General features: G+C 38.5%; 1 protein-coding gene across 2 annotated transcripts in view; it reads right to left on the reverse strand.

Annotated features, from left to right (window-relative positions):
• Positions 1-403: 403 nt before the first annotated feature.
• The window catches only part of LOC122809692 (von Willebrand factor A domain-containing protein 5A-like), a 1295998-nt gene continuing 1274784 nt past the window's right edge, over positions 404-21617 (reverse strand). For both annotated transcript variants that reach the window (XM_044081369.1, XM_044081368.1), the window contains 2 exons: positions 6881-7010; positions 404-2145 (listed from right to left, as the gene is read on the reverse strand). In XM_044081369.1, coding sequence (XP_043937304.1) covers positions 2066-2145; positions 6881-7010 — 210 coding nt within the window. In that variant the 3' untranslated portion in view covers positions 404-2065. The remainder of the gene's footprint in view (positions 2146-6880; positions 7011-21617) is intronic.

Raw genomic sequence — 21617 nt, forward strand, 5'->3', positions numbered from 1 at the left:
CAGAAGGAATGAAACCCAATGGTATAAGATGAGGCTTGTTAGAAAACGCATAGTCTTACCCTATATGCTAAAATCAGACATCTAGATATGCCTAACATTACTTTGTATGAGCACCGGCCTGCTTCCTAAATGGACATTTAGAACTCATAGTCAGTAATTTGAAGCATTTCACTAAACAATAGACTGTTTAGATCCATTGTACCCTTGTTCAATGTTCAGTCTAATGGAGATAAAACTCAAACCCTTAATTAAGCCATTTCAGAGTTTGCAGATGTTAAAATTATAAACCCTGTGGCTACCTGTAACCAAACCTAAAACTTAAGTATAACAATGCTTTCACCTCTCAGCTCATGGCTATAGACTAGAATTTTAATATAATGTAATTAAAATTCCACAAGTTTTATTTTGTTTATTCATTCATTCATTTATTTATTCATTTATTTAACATGTGTTAAGTGTCTCATGTTACTCAGGCAAACACAGACAACATAGCACATTAAATAAAAACACACAATACCTTGTCATAGTATACAGAAGGTGTAAACAGTATGTAGGTACATGAGACGCATCATATAATATAAGGATTCATGATTAACACCTACATGCATTATTACATTTAACAGTATATAAAACATCGCTTTTATTGCTCCTTCCATCCAACTATGAAGCAGCACAAATGCAGTTTTATGTTACACTTATCTCATTGCTTAAGATTATGTGACACAAACAGAGATGGGAAATATTAATATATTTAGAACTAAATACAGTTACTTTCTCTGACCAGCTGCAGTTTTGTTTTTCCCTTAAAAAGCTGGTTAGAGAGTTTTCTTGAACTGTTTCAGATTGTCACTCTGGCTAACATTTTCAGCTATAAAGTTCCATGCACTGGGGACAGTCCTGGATTAAGAAATCTCACATGAGTGAGTAAACCTTCTAATTTATCAGTGCTACCTTCCCAAAGGATATATATGTCATCAAGGAATCTTGAGTAGTGCTTGATATGCTTGTAGTACATATTGGGAAAAAGAACCGTGTCTTCCCAGTCTAACATGACCAGGTTCGCAAATATGGGGACACATGCTGCCCCCATTGCAACACCTCTGGTTTGACAGAAGTGTTCACCCTCAAAATATATGAAATTGTTATCAAGCACTATTGATAGATACAATGAATTTTATTTGTTGAACATTTTATTAAGTGTATGTCTTTTTAAAGAAATAATGTTTGGTGCCAAATTTTGTATTTAAGCACCAGCATTTTGTCATTATCACGTTCTGATGAAGCCCAATTTAGCTGGGTGAAAGCGCTTAACGTTTGTGTTTTTGTAAGAAATAAAGTCTTCACGGTTATCTGAGTATTATTGTCACTTTTTGGAGACACCTGGGCATTTTGGATATCTTTCACAGTGTTGTATCAGTTCGTAATTTTCAGAATTAAGGATTACTGCATTATCATGGTGGTGCAGCAGTTAGTGTCGTCTCCTCACAGCAAGAGGTTTGCCTGTTTGATTCTGGGCTGGAGTGCCTTCTGTGTGGCATCTGCATGTCCTCTCTGCAGTTGAGTGACATTTAAAGACATGCAGGTAGGTGTGTGCGTGAATGGGTGTGCCTTCTTTGAAGGCCGGGTTGGTAACTTGGCACCGTAAAAGTCCACTGCCAATCATTAGCAGACCAGAGTTCTGCTGTGGTGACCCCTAACCAGGAAAAGCTGAAATAAAGTGATATATTCAGCGCCTTGAAAGCAAGTCTCACTATTGCATATTTGTAAATATACTGCAAATCACAGTTACGCCTGCTTTCCTCTTTATGTGCTGACTATGGTTATGAAAATATCAGAGGAATTTTTCACAGTTTTAGTGATGACAAGCAATTATTTTATCAGTACAAATGCTTACACTTTTGTTCAGCAGTTCTTTGGATGCAGTTATTTATGATTACATTAAATAGCACCATTATAGAATTAAAAACATACATTTATAATTAAGTACATTATTTCATTTATAAAGCATGAAGATAAGAAGTCACAAAATGAGTGCAGCTCTTTGCGTGAATGAACAGGTGTCTTTTCAGATCCCTAGCTGTCCTGGTTCTACCTCTGTTTTCAGAAAATCATTGCCAGCCTCAATCCACTCTTTCAAGTCGATACCTATGAATCAAAAATTACAAACAGAATGATTTATTTAGCTGTTGAGTAGCTGTTGTTCAGAAACAAGAACTGGTAAACCTTACATTGTTGGCAATCATTTATAGTACATTTATTTATGAAACACGCTATTCTTGAACCCCTGGTATAAAATAATTATATAATAAAGCAATAAAAAAAAATAAAAAAACTTTTCTCCCTTAGCAATAAACTGAAAACCAACTAACCTATGCCTGCACTTAAAATATTAAAGAAAAAACTTAGAAATAAAATTAAGTCTGTCTTAATATGGAACCTTATAAACATTGCTCAGTATTATACCAGGTTGATACAAAGTGAATTATGATTGGGAAAAATAAAAAAAATTATAAGGAACAGGAAAATATATGAGGCAAAATCAGGGTTACTCTGCATAATCTGGCTTAGATGAGCTGCATGGACATCGGGCAGAAATGATGCATCCCTCTGTAGAACTATGTTGTGTCACATTTGGCAGGCTGAAGTGCTAACAGGTTTTAAAATCTGGTCTGCCTTCTTCTGCTGTTCTTTGCTGGTCAGCCTTGTCAGTTATTAGTCCCTAGCACAAGATCTGATTTTAACAGCAGTTGTGTCCTTAACAAGCTTTTGTTAAGCATACCCAAGTGCAGTTAAGTTTTGGTCTTAAACTAGGGATATACTCAACAAGTTTAAACTTTTCTCGATTTTGGAGACGATCACTGTGCTTAATGCAGTACAAAACAGTAAAACTTATTCTACCCCCTAAGGACAACAAGCCAACATAATAGCAGATACATTTATTTCAAACTTCTCCCTTTTTCCTAGATTCCTTCCATATTCCTACAGCCCTCTAAGATCCCATTTGAACATGTTTTAAAGGCTCTCTCAGAGGTAAAACACTAATTCCATGAGGCCTGATGGCCTGATAATGCATCAGAATACTTCAGTACAAAACAGTAAAACTTATTCTACCCCCTAAGGACAACAAGCCAACATAATAGCAGATAAATTTATTTCAAACTTCTCCCTTTTTCCTAGATTCCTTCCATATTCCTACAGCCCTCCAAGATCCCATTTGAACATGTTTTAAAGGCTCTCTCAGAGGTAAAACACTAATTCCATGAGGCCTGATGGCCTGATAATGCATCAGAATACTTCAGTACAAAACAGTAAAACTTATTCTACCCCCTAAGGACAACAAGCCAACATAATAGCAGATAAATTTATTTCAAACTTCTCCCTTTTTCCTAGATTCCTTCCATATTCCTACAGCCCTCTAAGATCCCATTTGAACATGTTTTAAAGGCTCTCTCAGAGGTAAAACACTAATTCCATGAGGCCTGATGGCCTGATAATGCATCAGAATACTTTATTGTAAGAATAAAATACTGCCTCCTCACAGACCCACTCATGACTCTGAATAGCTGTTAAATTATTTCATCACAGAGGTGTGGAGAATTGTTGCGGTCATCTCCCTTCATAAGGGTGGCTCCACTACTGCTCCTGGCTACTAAAGACAAATAAGTCTAACCATCCTTCTCAGTAAGACAACTGGATCTATCACTGTAGATCTTATAGACAAAGATACTGCCAACCTAACTACAATCCCTCAAACTGAACCAGTTTGTGTTTGTGAAGGACAGGTCCTTCCTGCTCAGCCTAGTTAACTTCTTTGAAAAAGTCACTGGGGCATTAGACAGACACAAAACAGTACACACTGCATACCTTGACCAAAACACGGCCTTTGACACATCCCGCATTCAGGCATTGTAGACAAACTAACCACTTTAAAATTAAACCCATATGTTACTCACTGGACAGCTAACTGGTTCACAGACAGAACCCCTAATTAGAACTGATGGTAGAGTCTCCATTAAAAGGTTTGTTTCCAGTGGTGTCCTTCAAGGCTGTGTATTGGGGCAGCTCCTATTTGCTATTAAGTTCTCCACTGTTCAGGCAGACATCAAGGCTGTCTAGTTAGAAAAAGAATAAATGAGCAAATGAATATTTAAATAAATGAACAGATGAACTTGATCACCCAGTCAATCAATCAATCAATCAATGCTATAGTAGGCAAAGCAAAAATAATGCTGAATTCCATGGGGCACTACCAGTGAACAAAAACTGGTCTTAGACTCAGTGCTATTTACAGATAGCACAGAAAGGAACCACCCTTACATGTATGCCAGTTTTATACTTTTCTAGGCTATGCATTTATATTTACAATAAACTGTCATCCTGGTATTGCATAATACGTGCAATGTTCTAGCAGTTTATATGCATAGGTTAACAACAGCATATGCTTTGCGTATCCTCAAGAGGCACAGACACTTAAAACAGTGCTAGAGTATCCGTACGAGAATGATCCAAACAGTCATGATGAGAATATGCACATCCTGCAATTTATTAAGTGTGTGTTTGTATAACGTAGAGTTACTGGAAGCAGTACTCAGGTGAAAATAAGCATAGGGAGGAATTCTTAAAGCATTCAGCTCTGCATATGCAGTACAATCATAAATTACAGTCATTTTATAACTGCTGTCCTTAGTAGTTAAATAATTATACCTCTTTGCACAGTGTACAGAACGTCTGAATTATGAGTCTGTATTTTTATATTTCTATTTTCATCTTGCATAAAATATTGATAATTGACAATTTAATGGGGAGGGGCAGTCAACAAAGATGTCTTCATTTCTTGAGTTGTGAATGTGCCTAACAATTGTAATGAATGCAAAAAGGTTATAAAAGGGAACCTTTTGCATACTCTGTGGCTAAGATCACAGTGGATGCATATAATGCTGTAGGTAAACAGTTGAAGTATAGAAAATGTATATTTTAGCTTATTTTGAATCTGCCTTTCTCATTATAGCAGGCATTCACTGTAGCCTAACAGGAAAACGTTACAAGAAATGCATCCCTGTGAAAAGAAGCTATTCACAATGGTTTGTGTTGTTGGAGAAATATCTGAATTCTCCCTCAACTTACAAGTAAATAAGCCTAGTTTTGTTCCAGAAATAGTTAACATGGGCAGCCATGTGGTGCAAAGGGATACAACAGCCATTTACTACACCCCAGATGATGAGTGTTAGATTAGTCCATGGGCAATAAAAGGGCCACAGGGGGAGGATAGGCATGAGCAGCCAATATTGGTTCAAATAAGTACTAGGCTATCATTCCATGGACTGTTACAAGCCTAGCCAATAATCAGAGGTGAGACTCAAACTCTGTACCTTGTATCTGTGAGGTAAAGATGTTAACAATTATGCCATCCCCTCCACCTTTAGTGCACCAATCCAGGAGACAGTCAGGCAGCCTAAGCTCATGTGCAGAAGTACACAAGCATCTCCTAAAGACAGTGAATGTAGAGTTCACAGGGCTATCACAGGGTGGTAGGAGTTATGGGGCAGAATCACTAGCAGCAGTATGATGCTACACCAGTATCCTTGATCTCCTCATAGGCTCCAGACATGGGTTGAGTTGAGTTTGAGTGATGCTAAGATGAGTCTGGTAGACCCAATGAATGAGGAAAGGAGGTGGTAGCAGTTAGTGGTCAGCTGCAAGGAGGAAAAAAAAATACTTTACAGTGAAATCAGCTGGTTGATATTTTTGTACCTGATCATGAATAGCTGTTCTTCATGGTCCAGTTTATTAGAAGAAAAAGTAAGCAATGAAAGGGGATATAATAAAAATGAAATTCTGCTTCCAAATCCATGTTTGACTGCAATTGCCTGTCCTTACTTATTTAAATATTGTATATCTCAACAGCTTTCCTTGTGCGGTACAGTGACAGCTAAAGTAGCACAGCATTGTGTGTCTCTTGGCATGGCCACTATAGTCGCTTTTCTAGAATGTATTTGGCATATACCACCAATGGCAAAATACGAAAATACATTTATTGCCAGGTCCTTCGTTAGTGTGCAGAGAGCACTAAATACCATGGCATGAAATACTAAAATGTGATTACTGAATCTTGGAAGTTTCCCTTTTATAACAGCAAGTTTACATAAACATTGAGAGCTGCCAGTTTCTCATGGGGATGTAGCCTTACAGTTAGACTATATAAATAGTGGGGCTGTGAAGGGGTGCAGGGCAGACTTAATCTTCAAAAACTGGTATAAAGGTCCATTGTTTTGTACGTCTTGATTTAGTGTTTCAGACTAACCCACCCTGTTTGTGGTTCTGGTGATATAATCTCCAGTTTATAAAGCAACTCCTGGTTCCACATATTTCCTTTTTATTCGAAATTCAGTCTTGTCTAGTGCCAAAGAAAAAATATTACAGTTGTTTAGATGATGCTGTTGTTTAACATAATGTAGATGTTTTTTTAAATACCTGTTCAGAAAGAGAAATGTACTGGACACTACATTTGCTTTACAACTATACTCTGGACAGAATATTTGTATTGTGCATCCACAAAGCATTGCTAAACCTTCTGTTGTAGCATAAACAGCAGTGACTCATGATTTTATGCAATATCACTGAGCAAATTAAACACAGGCTACAGCACACGGCTGATATTCATGTACTATAGGAACTATTTCCTGGGCAGGTTTGTGAAATAAGACAGGACAGATACTGCAGTGAATGGATTTGTATGTAGAATTTAATTTTCATGATGTTCCCCCTTTCAGTGCTTTATGCTTTTTTCTAGTAACAAATCTAAAATGAAAGAAAAACAAAGTACATAAAGCTTGAAATTTTTTGAAGGAATAGTCATATAAGAAGTATTTAATGCCCTTACCTGCTGACTTGGATTTTAGCCAGGAGACAGCCTTTGAAGCAAGGAGCTCCCAATCATCTTTAACATTTTTGCCATGAGCATGAAGCCATATTAGAGACAAAAGTGTTGCCCAAAGAGTGGGATCTACCCCCTGAAACAAAAGAAGAGAATGGAAAGTGCAAATATTTTACTTCATTGATCAGGTACTGTACAATGTACACTTTCACCATGACTTCACAAAATTAAATAAACTCATATGTACACACATAAACAAGCAAACAAAATACAGCTGAGTTTAATCATTTTTTCAAATGCAAGAGGATGCCACTATATTTCCATTTTTCTTAACTGATTCATTAAACAATAGTCTTTTAAATGAGTTTTCTCACATCTTGTAATTTAAAACTGATGTAGACACTTACTACTTTATTATGAAAATTACATCTCTGCATTTTATGTGTTATTGTGTAGATTCTGTAGACATGAGCAGCTATGACATAATATTTACTTAACATTTCTTCTGTAGCAGTACTGTAACAGGATGCCTACCTGACACCATCTCAGTCGTCCATGGGAGAAATTGCAGCACAGTGTTAGGGAATTTTGAATATACTTATCTACCCCCCACTGCAGGTTAGGTCTTAAATAAGCAGTACACCAAATGCAGGTCTTCATATGTGCTTCCATGCAAACCCATACTGCTGTCAATGTGACATGCAGCCCAGAACTCCCTTATGTGACAAAGCCGCCCCTCATCTTCACTAGAATGTGCTTTCCAATAGCAATCCCCTCACTATTTCCCATATGGATGAATAAACAATTGTTGTTCGCTCCAAATTCTTTTAGGAAGTACCTCAGAGACACAAGCATGTCGACAAAATCTAGGTCATCTACAGCATAGGGACAGATTTTCTATAACATCAGTGCCAGCCATTAATGTCAGAAATGAGCCCGACACAGTTTTGTATATCAGGTAGCCCATATTGCTTAGTAACCACCCAAAACCATCAATTGTTTCATAAAGCACTCCTTATACTGGAAAATAAAAATAGCAGTACAATTAGCATTGCATACACAAAGTACAGAATTATACATCTTTGTAACATCTACTTAAATATAAGGCCTCTTGAAAGGAATACTATATGCATCTATTTGTTCTGATTCTAATATATTAATTTTTTGCTTATTTTTTTATTTTATGCAGTATATAAAGTCCTGGTATTTAGGACATCACTGCACTGTTCTGGACAGTAAACAACTTATTGACTGAATGACAACTCTTTTATAAATGAAACAAGGCATTGCAAATTTATGCTGATATGTGTTAAAGTTCCTGTGATGCCTGTGCCCTGGCCCAGCAATCAAGGAGCCTCAATCCTCACCACTAACACCAGAGAGGGCGTCTCATATATGAGGAAAGGATAACAAATACGCACAGTAAAGTGCAATTTCCCTTAAGAGCACACAGAGATCATAGTCAGTCCAGCGCTGATCGCTCCCTTGCTCCCCAGGATCCCAATAAGACTCCTCACTGGCACAGCTATAGGGTCCAGATCTCGGTCATCTGGGCAAGCTAAAATCTCCAGCACCCTCTCTGTCCAACCAGTGCTTCATGTCCCTGCCCAAGTATCTGACACACACACACTTTGAGATAAAAGTTTATACAACCACACAGACACTTATGGGGATGGCTGGCACAGGTTCTCCAGCTGTGCCCATTTTACCCAGACTATATGGTAGTACCAGCTGCCACCACCCAACTAATATTATCAGCTACCCAAAAGCCCTCAAAAGGGTGTCCAATTATTACTGTGCAATATTATTATCCAATTGGTAAGGGTGACTAATCAGTCCAGGCTTATTTAGAGTGACTTGAACAGTAAACTCTATAAATATGCAATGTTCTCTAGAGCTTAACTTATCTCTACACAAACCAGCCACAGTTAAAAGGTTTTAAAATATTTAATAATAAATAATTAAAACCACAAGACAATACTTTCTACTACATAGTTAGTGCTAGTCAAGATTTCAGAGATCACACAGAAATACTTAAACTAAATCAGTAGTACAGTTCTGACATCAGAGAAAAACACTTAGTCTAATCTAGTTTCTAGCTATCTCTAAAAGAAAACACAAATCTAAGATAACTTACATAAGACAACAGGCAGTGCTAATGAGTTGGATGAACAAGGCAAAAATGCTTAATGCCTTCTGATTCTCTCTGTTTAAATTGAAACTGCAGCTCTGATAAAGCATTACATAATTTCACACTTTCCTGGTGTTCCCAGGTTGACAGAAACTGCATTTACATTATTTTACACTTAGGCAGAACCCAGAGCAATAAAGGACATTCCAACTGTAAATTCTGGTAATTAACTTTACCCTTAAAACAATAGGCAGGAAGCCTTCATCTAGCCCGGCCGGAGACAAATTGCAAACATCAAAAACAGTTATAAAATAATTTTAATTTCAAAGGACCAATAAAAAATGCTTGACTTAGCTTTCTTTACAGCAGATGGCAATGTTGCCACATTGTTTTAAGTTCAACATTTCACAGCATATTCTTTCATTAAAAAAACAAGCTTGTAGTTCAACATTCATATGTACAAATAATAGAATTATCTGCACAATTTTATCTGGCTAGGCTGGCAGCCTTCACCCATCTCTAGCAGTCTTCAGAGTTCCACTGAACAACACAGTTATTTTATTTATATTTTAAGTGGGTTGTCCATATTTGCAGAGTATGTTTTAGTAGATGCCTGGGGTGAAAAGCTGCATCAAAAATACATGTAAGCCTGCAAGAGAAGATAAACTAGACATCGGGAAGCATAAAAAAAATGTTAATGCAGTACAGAACCAAAAATGTGGTCATTATGTTTTCATAAACACATAAAAACAAACTTACATACTCAAACACACAAAATTCTGCATTCAACAAATGGCTAAAAGATACCTCTGCAACAAAAATTCTCTGAGGGACATAGTGGGAAGGCTATAATCTTTTGATGATCACCACTTCTGCCAAAAATCATGCATTGACATTCATAAGGTCAAACAGGGAAACCATTTTTGGTATATGCAATGTAAAATGAATGACTAAAAGGATAGTTTTATGATCATATAAATAAAATTCAAAAACAAAAATACAAACTTTGTAATATTACATCTTTGTAATTTACTTCATTATAATCCCATTTTATACTGTTGACAATAAAAATAATTTCATCATTTCAATATGAATTAATAATAATTTCTTGATTTTTAAATGTTAACTAAATGCTCCTTAATTAGTTGAGGAAGGAAAGTTACAAAATATCCAATATACAGTTCAGGATACAAAGTAATAATAAAGTATTACATCCCAGGTAATACAAAAGTCATGCTAGGTTGTAACTAACAAATAAGACAAACTGTCCAAATTAAAAAAAAAAATCAGGTATTTTTAGATGCAATGTAGCATCATTAGTTATAAACAAGACCACTGCCCCATCTTAAAAAAATCCAGTAGAATTTTTGATTTTTGACATTCTGTGTACAGGGACAAATGTAAGGAATATCACTGAATGTGAAATTTTGTACTAGATCAGTAACTCAACAGGGCTTCAGATTGTACTTTTTGCCCTTACATGAATGTGTTTGAATATATTGTACTTTTTGCCCTTACATGAATGTGTTTGAATATATCAGCCAGTTAGCACTTGTCTATGAGTTACTACTAAGAGACTAATTTAATATAGGCTACTGGTTTCAGACTTAATTGATTTTTTAAAATGTATGTTTGATACTTTCTACTAACAACCTTTTGAACTCTCTTCAAATCTCAGTTTGTCTGTTTTCTTTTACCAAACTGCCTATATTATGACTATAATTATTTTCACCTCTAGCAACCTTTTTCAAGAAACCTACCTTCTGTACACCCCTAACAAACTTTTGAATTCCTTTATTTTCTTAGTCTAAAATGCTGGCTGTATGTGTATTGTTTCCATTCTCTCTGCCACACTTCAGATCATATTTTGTCTGTTTTCCTTCTACAAAACTGCCCATATTGTGTCTATAGGTTTTACCTCTAACACCCTTTTTCAAGAAACCTTCCTTCTGTACACCCCTAACAACCTTTTGAACTCTTTTTCTTTTCAGTCTGAAGTGCTGCTCGCTCTCTGGAGGCAGGTCTACCCCTCCCTCTAGCTGGTCCCATTCACCTCACTGCCTGTTGTACTTCCTGCTCAACTAAGGACATACAGAGACTGCAGTATAAGAATTGAAACCTACTGTTAAGCTAATGTAGGTGCTTTTCTTGTGATAATACTTGTGAACAACATCAATTTGTTGGCATATTATTAGCTAAATAGGTAATGTAGGTGCTTTTCCTTCGATAATACCTGTGAACAACTTCAATTTATTGACATATTACTATCTATATCAAGTGTGGACACTACGAGAGATGGCAGCTGATAGTGTCCCCCCCCCCTGTTTTTTCCACTCTTTGTCTTGCTCACTTTCTTTCACTAAGCAGCAGTAAAACACCAATCATTGAGGCTATTCCATGTACTAACAAGGCTCAGTCAAGCTATTTTCCCCATGGAGAGTGTAACTGAATCACTTTCTCCTAGCTGAAAGTGCTGCCTACAAAGTATAGCATACTGCTGCTGTAATAAAAGCACCCCCAAAAACTAACAGTCACAGCTCTCACTTACTTACCATTCCACAGTGTCAGTTCCAAGTCTCACTGATAATGTTTTTTTCTTCGAAGCTGTTGGGCTGGCTCTGCTCACTCTGTTCGTCCTTCAATCTCACTCTGCACCCTTACCCTACCTCCTTTTCCACCCACCCCTACACCCTCCCCCAGATTTATACTTAGTAGTAACTCTACCCCCTCCAATCAACTTTCACCCACTCACACAATCCACTTCTGTCTGTACCTTCCCCTTCCTCGATAGCCTCCTCTCCTCTCTTTCCCAATCTTCACCTATAACAGTACCTTCCACACTCCAAAACCTTTCTAAATCCATTTTGCAAGTATGGCACACCCTACATACTCCACTCTCCCCAATCTGTTTCTAAATCTTGCCCTTAGCCTACTAATTCTTATTACTTCCCTCATATCTACACTTCATCCCACAGCTAGTACTTCTACAGCTTCTCCCCTATGTAGTGACAAACAGTTAAACAGTTTCCATAACATATCACCCAGCCTACTCCAATATCATTTCATTCATTTATCCAAACTAAAAATATTGCCCTATACCACCATAAATAAAAACATTTACCGATATCTAGCAACCTATAGCAAAAAAAAAAAAAAATTCTTCCAAAACACTCCCTTAATCAAAACAGAATATCCCTATGTGGTGACATCCACCCTAACTCAGGACCCTCAGGCATAACTACACTCCATTTTCTAAAGATCTACTCTTAGCAACCTTAAACATTTGTAGTCTTTGTAACAAAATTACAGTGCTCCATGCTTGGCTAACACAAAACACCCCTGACATCCTATCAGTCACTGAAACCTGGCTAAAACCCCAAATCCAAGATATTCAAATAACACCCCCAGGTTATAACATACTATGGAAAGATAGAACCAACAAAAAAGGAGGTGGGGTATCCCTAATCTATGCTGACTGTGTCACAATACTACCTTTCCAGAAAACACTCCCATCATTTTCAAATGCTGAAATCCTAATAGGAACCCTACCAAATAACAAATCTAAACAGCTATGCATAGTCAGTCTGTATATCCCACCTGGACAAAATATTCAAACCCTTGAGGACATCCTCACCTGGCTGTCAGAAAACATCTCCAATGAACTATTATTATGGGAGATGCAAACATCAGTTGGCAAGATTTAATAACTGACTCCCCAACAAACAGCACAAACCTCTACAAGTTCACCCAACTAATCACCAACCCTAAAAGAATGCTCAAAAGCAATACACCAAGTGCCACCCTTGACTGGATCTTAGTTTTGGATCCACTTAGATACTTAAATCCAAAGACCCTACACAATATAGTTAACAACCACTTACCTGTTTTCACTTATAGATACACTCCACATATATTGAAATCTCACAACTATAAAGCCACAGAAACCTAAAACATTTTGATCAACAAGAATTTATCAACCTTCTGAAACTCTTAGATTGGTGCCCACTAAAAACTCTTCATTGGATGATGCCTTATCCTACTTTAATATGATATTCCTAGACACAGTCAGAAACGTAGCCCCTCCTCATACTAAAAGAGTAAGATCAAATCATGCACCCTGATTAACAAAGGCCACTAAACAACTCCGACAAAATAGGGACAAGGTTTGGAAAGAATGGCATAAAAACAAAAATGAATGTAACCTAGTTAGATACAAACTGTTACGAAACAAAGCTAAAGATCTAGTATGTACTGACAAGAGAAACTATCCCCAGGATTCAGCAAGCTTTGCACAGTGTGCAGGAATAGTGCAAGAGCTGCTGCATGCAATACGGCCAACGAGCGATCCAGAAACGAGCTCCTGGGATATGCACGAGCACTCCTACACTATTCCTGCACAGACACCACTGGTATATGCTAATTACCCCATTTGCAGGTGAAACACATGCAAATTAGGTGAATTAGCAATCCAGGAAGCAGGGAGGCATCTGTGCAGGAATAGTGTAACCTGCAGAAAAGTATTTGGTTACTAACCAAATACATTTCTGCAAATTACCAAACGGAGGCATGACAGCTCCAAAGAAAGCATGTATTCAATTAAGTAGGCATGTCAATGGCTAAATATATGGCCATTGGCATGATAAATAGTTGCAAAATTATAAAAAAAAACTTTTTTTTTTTTGGCTGACTTCGGCCGTTTAAGCGTAGGGCAGCGGTGTGCAAATGGGATCGGGCTGAAAATAAGAAAAAAAGTTGGAAATAAGCTTTTAAACCCAAATCAGGATTTTGCCATGATAGTCAATGGCATGCATAAGACAACAATACCAGGGAGTAGTGGTTGCTAAGGGGGAAGGCTGTGTGAGTGTGGTAACTAGGAATTAGCATTCTGTTTTATGGAAATAAGGGGATTGATACTGAATCACAGATTTCCTCTCAGTGTTAGTTTGCATCCAACCATGTAGGTGCAGCAATATGACAGTGCAAGTCTAAGAGCTGAATGACTTCTTAAGGGGGTGTGTCATGCTTGCTGTAAGCTCATTGGAGCTCTGTGGCTCATGTTTGCTCTTAGCTAAGCACAGCTAAGGAAGGGGGTGTGTCAGATGTTCCTGAGCACTGTGTACATAGCCTAAATGGGTGTGCGCACTGCGCACCAGGTTTTAAACAAACAAAAAAAGCAAATAGGAAATAGCAGCTCTGTTCACAACTGAGCACTGGGTATGTGCAGTGCATCCCGGGACTTAAACAGGAAGACAATGGGAAGGGAAAACAGCAGTAGGAAGGCAATCAAGGAGAACTAGCATAGCTGGCAGGTGAAATGTATCCGAATCAGCCAATTATACATGGAATAGCCTAGCACACTACTATAAACTATGCAAACACCTTCCAGTCTGTTTTTTTCCACAAACTCTACACCACCGGTGTACAACGACAGGGACATTTTACCTGACAAAACAAACCAAATATTAGGGGCTGTTGTTGCTCTAATACGTCAATATGTGCAAGAGGCTGAAGGTGGGGAGGATGTGAATGCTGATGGCCAACCCACAGTGACGAGAAGGGGAAGAGTGTACAGACCCAGGGTAACCTACCAGAGGCTACATGAGATGGAGATAGTGGAGTGCTATAGAGTGGACAGGGACATTCTACAGCAAATTGTTGAGCTGTGCTGGCCATGCCTCACACACAGGACCAACAGAGGGGAACCCATCCCAGTGGATACCAAGGTAGGTAGGTGTAGGTGTAAGAATACTAGCCACAGGTACATTCCAAAAGCCAACTGGGGATATCATGGGGATCTCACAGGCATCAGCATCCAGGATACTCCACCAGTTCCTGGATGTCATGTCAGCACATGCCAGTGAGCACATATATTTCCTCAACACCTGTGAGGGGCTGACCAGCAATATGCATCTCTTCCACCAAATAGCAGAATACCATGAGGTAGTGGATGCTATAGACTGCACACACATACACATCAAAGCACCACCTGGAGAGCAGGGTAGGGTCAGTCACCTTGAAATAACCCTTTGGCCGAATCTCAGTCCTATAAGTTCCATGGCGCTTGCGATAACTGTGCAATACCATAGTGTAGCAAACTAGTTAGGAAGGAGTTCTAATCCTGGTCCTGGCAACTGTGAAAATGTGTGTGATAGTGTGCGAGTCTTTGTGGACATCTGCTTTTGTGGTCATTCACACTTACTGCACTTCTCGCACCTCTCCTTTGTGCACTGCAGCTGATGTCACTCACCTCCAAAGATGCCTTTGGACAGCTCTCCAAGATATAACTGCCATGGTGCTTGTGATAACTGTGTAATACCATAGTGTAGTAAGCTAGTTAGGTAGGAGTCCTAATCCTGATCCTCGCAACTGTGAAAATGTGTGTGTTTGTGTGTGTGAGTCTTTGTTGACACCTGCTTTTGTGGTCATTCAAACTTAGCACTTCTCTCACCCCTCCTTTAGTGCTGCAGCTGATGTTACTCACCTTCAAAGATACCTTTGGGCAGTTCTCCAACATATAACCGCCATGGCACTTGCGATAACTGCGTAAAACTATAGTACCAATACATAGCTAGGTAGGGGTTTGAAACCCAGTACTAGCAAGTGTGTGTCTGTGTGTGTCATCAGTATCCTGGGTGGGTGCTGGTGTGATTGTGTAAATAACAGGATCAATTGCAGGGTGGGTTTTGCTACATTTTCATATTGAGGACCCATATGTCCCAATGTCACATTACAAGGCCAACAGTTGTCAAACACCATAGAGGTTGTTGTAGACAATACACAGCCATACATTTATATATAGGCAACCATTATAATACCCAGAGACCTCTTTCTACCCACAGATCATTCACAAACATGGTTGGCTCTTTCTCTCTTCCTGTCTTTCTTTCCCTCTGTCTCTCTCTCTCTCTCTCTCTCTCTCTATCACACCCCCTCTCGTGTAGATGTGGAAAAATGCATCTGTTTTGCATAGGCCACAGCGTGACTTTGGGTAATGCTCATGATCAGCTGATGGCCTGTGCATGAATTGGAGTCCTCCACTTGCTAATTGCAAGTGGAACACCTGCGGTATCATTCCTATAGCCAGTTGCATGGAAACACACCCCTATAAGTCAACAGTGCAAGTGGGTGTTGGCCCTTCTCTCTCACTGTGAGCAGGACTTCATGTGGGTGAGTGACAAACAGCATTACAGAGGGTAGTTGGAAATACCTCTTACAACAAACACTGTGGAGACAGGCCAAAAAATTGGAGGGGGATGTTCCAGACATGGGGACAGAATATAAGTATTGTTGTTCTACATTTGAAGTAATGTTGGTTTAACAGGGTTTGTGTGGATATGGCTGTTCTGCATGATTTAAAGTCTGGCATGACAGTGTTATGTGGTTGAGAAAACTCTCACGTGTAGAGCTATCTGCAGGCTGGCCAGAGTCTGGAGCCTGAGATTTGGTGTGTTACTCACACATTTTCTGTCTTCTTAAATGCAGTAGCATACTCTGATTATTGTACTCAGGAAATGGTAACATCCATGTGTGTTACTGACTTCATATCCCTCAGAAGAGATATGTCACAACAAACCCTGTTACACCAGCAATCTTCTCAGTTTATAACTGCAATATATCAATACTGCCCCTGTGTTTGTGCATCTGTCCCCAAGTCTGTCACCCTTTGTTCATATGTCATGCAGTAGGATGTGGATAGGTACACTATGCCATTATTTAATGACATAATTCCTGATATCAAGCCAGAGATATATCAGACTGCCAGACATGTAATGTAAAGGAGGCCTAATAGCTGTGGACAAAACCTGCATATTTTGTGGTAGTCTGTACAGTAGTGAGGTCTGTGTACTTATGGTGATTGTTGACAGAGTGTATGTGTTATATAGCAGTGTATTGTGACCATGTTATTTGGCCTGTGTACAGACTGAGGTAGATGTCAATGTTCTTGGTTCTGTTCTATCTGACAGTGCATGTTGCTCCAGTTTCTAATACCCTATCAGTCTATATGTTTATAGGGCCAGACTGAGACGTGTCCCATACCATAGTCAGGTGTCAGACTACACTGTGAATTGGACCAGTATATGTAGGGCTAGTGTGTGAGTGACAAACATGATTATGACTTTTGTTCACACGGGTCATTGACTGTACTATTACTTAGGCTTACCATTATGTGACTGTGTTGAGATCGGTTGTGGGTATGCACTTTCACACTGGTGTCTTTTACCCCATGGTGTTACATGCCTGTAGCGCCTGCTATATTTGCAATTACATGTGTATTCCCCCATAGGTAAATTGGATTAGTGTTGTGGCAATCTGCCTGTAATTTAGACAGTGCTTGGTGACAAGTCTAGCAGCGCAGTGTATTTACCCTAGTGTGATGTTATGTCCAGATATTTGTCAGATGTACTGTTGCCTGGCCACCATACATGTTGTGTATTTCTGACAAAGCAGTGGACTGGTGTGAAGATGTATGTCACTAACTAGTGTGAAGTATGTGGATTGGGATCTCTGCTCTTCCAGTTAATATGTGTTAGGACAGACAGGAGGGTGTGACTGCATCAACTCTGTGAGCTTATCTAGTCCAATATTTCTGATATATCCCCATTTTCATGGCTCTAAACATCCCCTTTGTAAGTGTTGTTTCACATTTCTTGCACTAAGGCATTCTGTTTACACCTCCTGACTGACTAGATTGTTTCAGACTGTCCATGTTTATTGCCCATATTGCTTCTGTATTCCACAGAATCATTACTGTGATTTGTGTGGTACTTTACTATGATGATTTTATGATGTCTGTCAGTAACTGTTGGTGTACATGTCAGTGTCAGAAGAGCCTTCCTTCAAAAAATGTATGCTGACACAACCCCTGTCACTGTAGCAACGTTCTAGATTTATAACTGCAATACATACATTACTTTCCCTTGCACTAACAGGTTGAGAGTTATGGTGCTGAGTTATGACTTCACTACATGTCATGGGCCTATGTTATATATATACATATGTATGTGTATACATATATATATATATATATATATATATATATATACATACATATGTATATATGTATGTATATATGTATATATATATATATATATATATATATGTATATATATATATATATATACATATTATATATATATATATATATATATATATATATATATATATATACATAGAGAGAGAGAGAGAGAAACAGGAATATATGCAAATATATATATATATATATATATATATATATATACAGATATATACATAGTATATGCATAGATATATGTGTGTATGAATATGTATCTCATTTGTATATATATATATACATATATATATATATATATATATATATATATATATATATATATATATATATAATACACATGTATGTGCAAACATGAGTGCTGTGTATACCTTCTCTGATGTATCCCACCATATTAATCTGATATGTGTATATTTACATATAAGAACATAACTGATTCAACACCTTTTTCACTTACAAGTACTAAACAATTGTAGTAGTCAGAGCAGTTGTACACTACTATTCAGTATGTGTACTGAATGATATATTTGAAAAACAGACATCTTCACAGCTCAGATGGTATAGTAGTTAACTGTTGTGACTATAGTGGACAGGGTCCTGGGTTCAAGACCTGCAAGGGCTGTTTATTTTATTGCTAGGCAGAACAATGACTGTTGGATACAGAATGGTTAAGGCAGTTTTGAGCAGCTTTAAGTGGGTTTGCACGATGGTAAGTGGTGCTAATGTACGGTTAAACATATAGGTGCTTATACCATGTAGGCTTCGCTTAGCAGTATGCAAATCTGCTTATCATTTACATTTAAGTAATGCTTACACCTGCTACGCAAAGCTCAGCCCTGGTAACCATTGATCACATTCACATCTGATAAAATAGCAGGGTAATGACATCTTTAATTAGTGTATTTAATTCCATGTACATAACATGCTTCTATGTGCTGTCATTACAGTAGTAAGGGGTGTGAGTATACTGCATGGAACACCTGAGTATACATCGGTAGTGCCACATCCTTTTCTCTTTGTATGTGTTTCATACTTGGGTAGTATCCCAGGTTATATGCAGTCACGCATCCATGAATTGTATTATTACATTACCACTTGTAACAGTGCTTACCCAAGTAAGAGTAGATTGCAGATTGTAGTACTGGAACCATAGACCCCTGCATGCAAAGCTGGACTCTGTGTACTGATTATCATGTTGTTGGTGTTTGACCTGTATGTTTTTATGCATCTCCTATTGGATATTGATCTGATATACTGCTATTAACTGTAGACTACTATGTTTTTAGGACATGGCATTGAGGACTGCTGTCATGTAGTAATGGCATACCTATCAGTTTCAGACGTCTATCTGTCAGAATATTCATCCTAATGCATAACCTGTTGGCTAGCTACTTTGTCTGTCCTCTGTACAGATGTGCAGATGTCAGGAATTCATCTTGGCTGCTTACAGGCAATCTCTGATTGACTGACATTTACATGTTTGCCCAGCTGTCTTATGAATGCCACAGCTAGGAAACCCCACTCTGTATGCATCACATGCCATGGATACCTCAGAGTACCACAGTTGACAGAACATGTTTGGGTACAGGTCCCTAACCCAGACACTTGCCATGTTATGCAATATATGTTACACATGTCAGTTGGAGCACCTCACTGTCCCTCTTCAAGAGAAAAATAGAGGAGTGGATGTTGAATTTAACTGTCACCCTGTGGATCACTCATGTGGCATCAGTTGATAGATGCCCTGCTGACAAATGTCAGGTGGCATGGTAACAGTGTACTCACATGCCCTACTCTTGTCATCTCTCCATGGACATTAGGCTGGTATACACCTAGGAACACCTACACCTATGGACCTCAGTACTGAGAAATGTGTGCATGCATTACTGAGTATAACAGTGTCTGTGTGTTTGTAAACTTGTAGTTGAAAATCCTCTGAGAACCTTCTCACCCACTACACCCCCATTGCTATACTTAGAAATGGCTGCTGCTGTAATTCACATTAAATGTTACCTTGTTACACTCTTCACCCTATGAGCTACCTGAAGCTTACAGTACCAGCATAACACTGTTCTACAAATGGGTAGATAGGCATGGGTTACCCTCTGAATCCTGGCAAATGTGGGTATCTGTGTTTGTCTATATGTGTGTGCAATTGTGTGTCACTGTGCATATTTGTATGAGGCAGCATTCTGAGGCCACATTCTCTAAATACAATAAACCTTGCCATACATTATAAGGGATGGTGATGTTGCTGACATTAGGAGAGCCATGGCAAACCCTCACCCTACTATGCCTGTGGCATGTGCAATAAATGCATATCCCTGTAGTATCACTGATTAGATAGAAAAGGGTTTGTATGGTAGTCCTGGTCAATGTGTGATTGTGGGTATGTCACAGCATTATCATGGGTTTCAGTGAGTACAATATCGAATGTGGTGTGCTGAGTATACTGTCTTTACACCATGCTAACCCCCTCAGTACACATACCAAGGTCCACTGTATGAGGACTGCTGTCACCATCAACCATACAGGTAACTGATTACACTATCCAGCCCAATGATGCATGTGCTGCGTGCAAAAACTCCCTAATAGTATGGGTTCACTAACAAGGTAGTTAGCACTGCTAAACCCAGCTCTGTCAAATGTGTCTATGACTGTATGTGTTTGTCAATGTGTATATGACAGTATGTCATACTATGTATTGTTCATTAATATCCAGTACGCCCCCCATTACTATACTGTACAAGGCTTGGTGATGTTCCTCACTTAACAGGAAACTCGGGACACACCGCATCCTAAAAGTTCTGTGGTGTGTGCAATTAAGGCCAAACACATTAGTAGCAATAAGTACCTAGTTAGGAATTCTATTCTCAGTATTGCAAAGTAAGTGTGTGTGTGTGTGTGTGTGTGTGTGTGTGTGTGTGTGTGTGTGTGTGTGTGTGAAGGGATCTACTTCATTTTGCAGAAATTATATGTCCCAGGACATCATTTGTCTGAGAACGAACTGGCAAAAGGTAACATTTCAAAGCAATCATCTTATGGAAATTCATTCCATCAAAACTAGTAGTGGATGTGTAAATGGCATCTTCCCCACTGTACAGCTGTACAGATGCTGGAGTTGGTATATATAGTTGGGTGTGGTTGTTGTGGGCACAGCCTCCCCACATTGAGGTTATTGTGCGTATCCCCCTTCTTAGTCTGCTGTTATACTGTAGAGTTTATGTTAACAGGTTAAGTATTTCTTAATCGCACTATGTGTGGCTCTATGCCATGCGACATCCTCCAAAGTGGGGGTGCTGTGCTACCCACACCAGCACACCTATGTTTACCAACTCCAGGATTGCACTACATTGGGGAAGAGGATATATATCCTGCCAGTACCATCGTCAATGACATTAAACTGGTAACACTGATTATTTACTAATGTGATGTTTTGGCTATTTAGTCTTGGTGGAATTATATAGGCCAAAATGAGTTCACTGCAAAATTATTATGTACATCCATGTGTACAGTATTCTCTGTGTAATGTATCAACACCAAAGTCTGTGTGTGTGTGTGTGTTATTCACAAACATTTGGTGT

Source organism: Protopterus annectens, chromosome 8.part0 (assembly GCF_019279795.1).
Source record: "Protopterus annectens isolate FY-2018-M chromosome 8.part0, PAN1.0, whole genome shotgun sequence".
In the NCBI taxonomy this organism is placed as follows: Eukaryota; Metazoa; Chordata; order Ceratodontiformes; family Protopteridae; genus Protopterus; species Protopterus annectens.